General features: G+C 42.6%; 1 protein-coding gene across 1 annotated transcript; it reads right to left on the minus strand.

Annotated features, from left to right (window-relative positions):
* Window positions 1-1,849: 1,849 nt before the first annotated feature.
* cldn23a (claudin 23a) lies at window positions 1,850-3,926 on the minus strand. Its single transcript, XM_034192639.1, has one exon. The coding sequence runs from the start codon at window positions 3,871-3,873 to the stop codon at window positions 3,055-3,057; it is 819 nt and encodes a 272-aa protein (XP_034048530.1). The 5' UTR covers window positions 3,874-3,926; the 3' UTR covers window positions 1,850-3,054.
* Window positions 3,927-4,192: the final 266 nt, after the last annotated feature.

The raw sequence follows: 4,192 nt of genomic DNA on the forward strand, positions 1-4,192 counted from the left end.
CTCAGACCGGTCAGGTCACATTGTATTGTAAGTGACTAGCTGAAGACTGAGCAGGTGCTGAATTAACAAGCCTAGTTTGTGTTTGCACTGTAGTCCTGCAGTGCCTTTGTCTTTACTTTATAGTAGGTCAGTATTATTGACTTATTTTGGAGCTTGACTGGGTACAACAGAATGTTATGGGACATCAGTGATCTACCTGCACAACTTCAGTCCAAAACCCCATACCCCCCCCCCCCCCCCCCCCCAAAAAAAAAACAAAAAACAGTAAGACCATACAGTAGTGATGATATGCACACTCTTAAGGCTATGAAATTGGGCTATTAATAAAAAAAAAAGTAGAAAAGGGGGTGTTCACAATAATAGTAGCATCTGCTGTTGACGCTACAAACTCAAAACTATTATGTTCAAACTGCTTTTTTAGCAATCCTGTGAATCACTAAACTAGTATTTAGTTGTATAACCACAGTTTTTCATGATTTCTTCACATCTGCGAGGCATGGAGTCAACCAACTTGTGGCACCTTTCAGCTGTTATTCCACTCCAAGATTCTTTAACAACATTCCACAATTCATTCACATTTCTTGGTTTGCTTCAGAAACAGCTTTTTTGATGTCACCCCACAATTTCTCAATTGGATTTAGGTCTGGGGATTGGGCAGGCCACTCCAAAACATTAATTTTGTTGGTTTGGAACCAAGATTTTGCTTACTAGTGTGCTTGGGGTCATTGTCTTTTCAAGGGCATGTCCTCTTCAGCATAAGGCAACATGACCTCTTCAAGTATTTTGACATATCCAAACTGATCCATGATACCTGGTATGCGATATATAGGCCCAACACCATAGTAGGAGAAACATACCCATATCATGATGCTTGCACCACCATGCTTCACTGTCTTCACTGTGAACTGTTGCTTGAATTCAGAGTTTGGGGGTCGTCTTACAAACTGTCTGCGGCCCTTGGACCCAAAAAGAACTATTTTACTCTCATCAGTCCACAAAATATTCCTTCATTTCTTTTTAGGCCAGTTGATGTGTTCTTTGGCAAATTGTCACAGCACTTACAAGTAACTCCAGACTGTCTTTGATCATCCTGAAGCTGTTCAATGGGTGAGCCTTTGCCATTCTGGTTATTCTTCTATCCATTTTGATGGTTGTTTACCATTTTCTTCCAAGCGTCTCTGGTTTTTTGTCCATTTTAAAGCATTGAAGATCATTGTAGATGAACAGCCTATAATTTTTTGCACCTGCGTATGTTTTCCCCTCTCCAATCGACTTTTTAATCAAACTACGTGTGTTCTTCTGAACAATGTCTTTAATGTCCCATTTTCCTCAGACTTTCAAAGAGAAAAGCATGTTCAACAGGTGCTGGCTTCATCCTTAAATAGGGGACACCTGATTCACACCTGTTTGTTGCACAAAATTGATGAACTCACTGACTGAATGCCACACTTCTATTATTGTGAACACCCCCTTTTCTACTTTTTTTTTACTAATAGACCAATTTCATAGCTTTAAGAGTGTGCATATCATGAATGCTTGGTCTTGTTGGATTTGTGAGAATCTACTGGTACCTTGTTTCCCATGTAACAATAAGAAATATACTCAAAACCTGGATTAATCTTTTTAATCATATAGCACTACTATTATTCTGAACACTACTGTACATGATGTGTTCACTAATTTCTAATATTAGACATATTACTTTCAATTTAGGCTCATGGCACAACACTTTATATCTTCTTTCCTTCCTGTGAATTTCATAATCTATATCTAGATTTGCAGTAAAATCTAAGTGTTACAACTGAACTGAAATATGTGAGTTGAGGCAAAGGAACAGAGTCATTAGAGATTAATAAAGACAGTGCACATTTAATTAACAGCACATGTATCACAGAGCAATGACCACTTCACCTCATGATGATGCTTTTCCGCAGGTGTCCTACATGGTCAGTTATGAATATAAAGTGCAACATATTTACATAAAATAGAAGCTTCTTCATGAATATTCACAGAAAACAAACCTCAAACTTCTTAAAACAGAATTATTTACAACTGTGCAGAATCTAAAAGACAACCAATGTCAACTTCAACATCCTTCATAACAATTTCCTTCCTCATAATATCTGAGTTCTTTGTTAATGACTGTGTTGTTACATAGGCGGCTCCAGGGTGGAGCTTGATGGGACTGTGGGCCCCCACCCTCAATAAATGCACCAGAAAATTGACATTTGCTGTTTGCAGGCCGAGTTTCTTATACTACTGTAACTCTCCAACTGATTTAGGCCTATAGTGCTGCATTTTTATAGCACACATAAAATATTGTTTGTGCACAGCACTGGGTTCAACTTAGCAAGTTCACAACACTCATATAATGCAGGCTGTATTTATTATTATTATTAGTTATTGCATTTGATTTGGTGTGCTGGCATGATTTCAAATGGCTTATATTTATTGTTGGACACCACAATTAAAGAAAAAGTAAAATGGTAGACAAACATTCATAAAGAGTAAAAGAAAATACTGCCCCCTAAAGCACAGCAGCTTCTATCCTGGCCATGTGTGTTGTTAATTGTTTAATTTTCGGTTGTTCTGCTTGTTTTTTCCAAAATTTTACATTTACCACAATTCTGTTGCTACAGCACACATTCTCCCACGCAACCCCACCACCACCAACAACAACAACAACAAAAAAATCACAGAGCCGCCCCTGATATTATAATATGTTTTAAAAATTAAGAAGCCCTTCATCGATTTCAAATTTCACAACCACATAAGTAATATTATGCACACTGTTCAATAAATTATTTTAATACATAACAATCTAACACTCTGATGCACTTTCATGAGTCATGATGAGTTAATAGACGGTTTTTAATTTGATCTGTTTGTTATATACTCCTTCACCGCAGTCACAAATTTTGCCATTTAATGTTGTGATGTTAGAAAAATCCACTATATGTCTCTTCTCTGAAAGGCATTACTTGTTTTCTCTTCGCTCTTGGTGTTCCTCGTGGGTCTGTATGCGTAATGGCGCATGGATCGTGCGCTGCGCTCTTATAAATCCACGTCGCCCGGTGTGCCGTTGTAGGAGGTGTTGACAGACCCGCGCTCTGGGGTCTTGGCTCTGGGGAAGGATACGTCGTCATCCAGAGAGTTCTTGGAGTAAGGAACGCTGCTGGCGTTGCTCCGGGACCGGTCCAGACTCGGTAAATCGACGCGTCTCGACGGCGGCTTTTGCTGCCCAGGGTAGTCGGTCACCTCCCTCACCCTCCTTTCTCCTCGGTTCTTCCCTCCGCAGCAACGACAGATCCCGATGAACATGACGAACCCGCCCAGAATCTCAAGTATCCCGCCGATGTAGCCCAGGACGATGCAGTAGCCCACGGTGATTGTGCCCGAGGTGGCCGTGTTGATGCTGTTAATGATGTTTGTGTACCAAGCGATGGGGATGATGGTCATGACGCCCGAGAGGAAAATCAGAATCCCGCCTAGCCCAGCCACGGTCCAGTTCGGCGTGTCTTTCCAGCAGCGGACACCCGGGATGGCTACAGCCAGCCCGCACAGGGTGACGATCAGGGAGGCCACCATCAGACCCTGCGCCGGGCGGATGACCTGGTTGCTGAAGTAGAGCGAGTCCGGCTGGTTGCACAGGATTGATGAAGAAATGCTGGAAGCCTCGCAGATGTCCCAAATACCCTGCTGGATGATTACATCTTGAGGTCTGCCGACCACTTGGTTGAAAGTTCTCCAATTTGGAGCCACAGTGGCGGTCAAATCCAGGATCCACCCGCAGGGAGCCAGAACCATCCCGAAGATCAGGATCCCTGGGGTGCGCATGGACAGCCGGACCCACTGCGTCGACCTCCTCTGCATGTTTGCTGCGATGCGTTCTCCTTAAAACTCAGAATGAGATGGAACAGCTCTGACAGCTGCTCTTTAAAAAGAATAAAACCTGAAAAGAGGCGGGGCTACACCGGGCAGGTGTGGTGCGCTGCGCGCAGCAGAGGAGATTCTTTCACTGGGACAGTGAACACAGGCAGAGAGAGTTTCTAGATAAGGACGATAGTTTTGTATGTGAACGGCCTGTGTAACCGGAGGCGCCTGTAATCTCATCTGAAAACCGAATTAGAAACTGGATCCGCACCCTGAGAGTGGATAGTTTCGCCCAAGACGGAATCAGAACTTTCAGAAA

This window comes from Thalassophryne amazonica, chromosome 17, assembly GCF_902500255.1.
Source record: "Thalassophryne amazonica chromosome 17, fThaAma1.1, whole genome shotgun sequence".
Classification (NCBI taxonomy): Eukaryota; Metazoa; Chordata; class Actinopteri; order Batrachoidiformes; family Batrachoididae; genus Thalassophryne; species Thalassophryne amazonica.

Coding starts and splice junctions, on each gene's coding strand:
- cldn23a (XM_034192639.1), bottom strand. CDS start 3,873: ATGCAGAGGAGGTCGACGCAGTGGGTCCGGCTGTCCATGCGCACCCCA.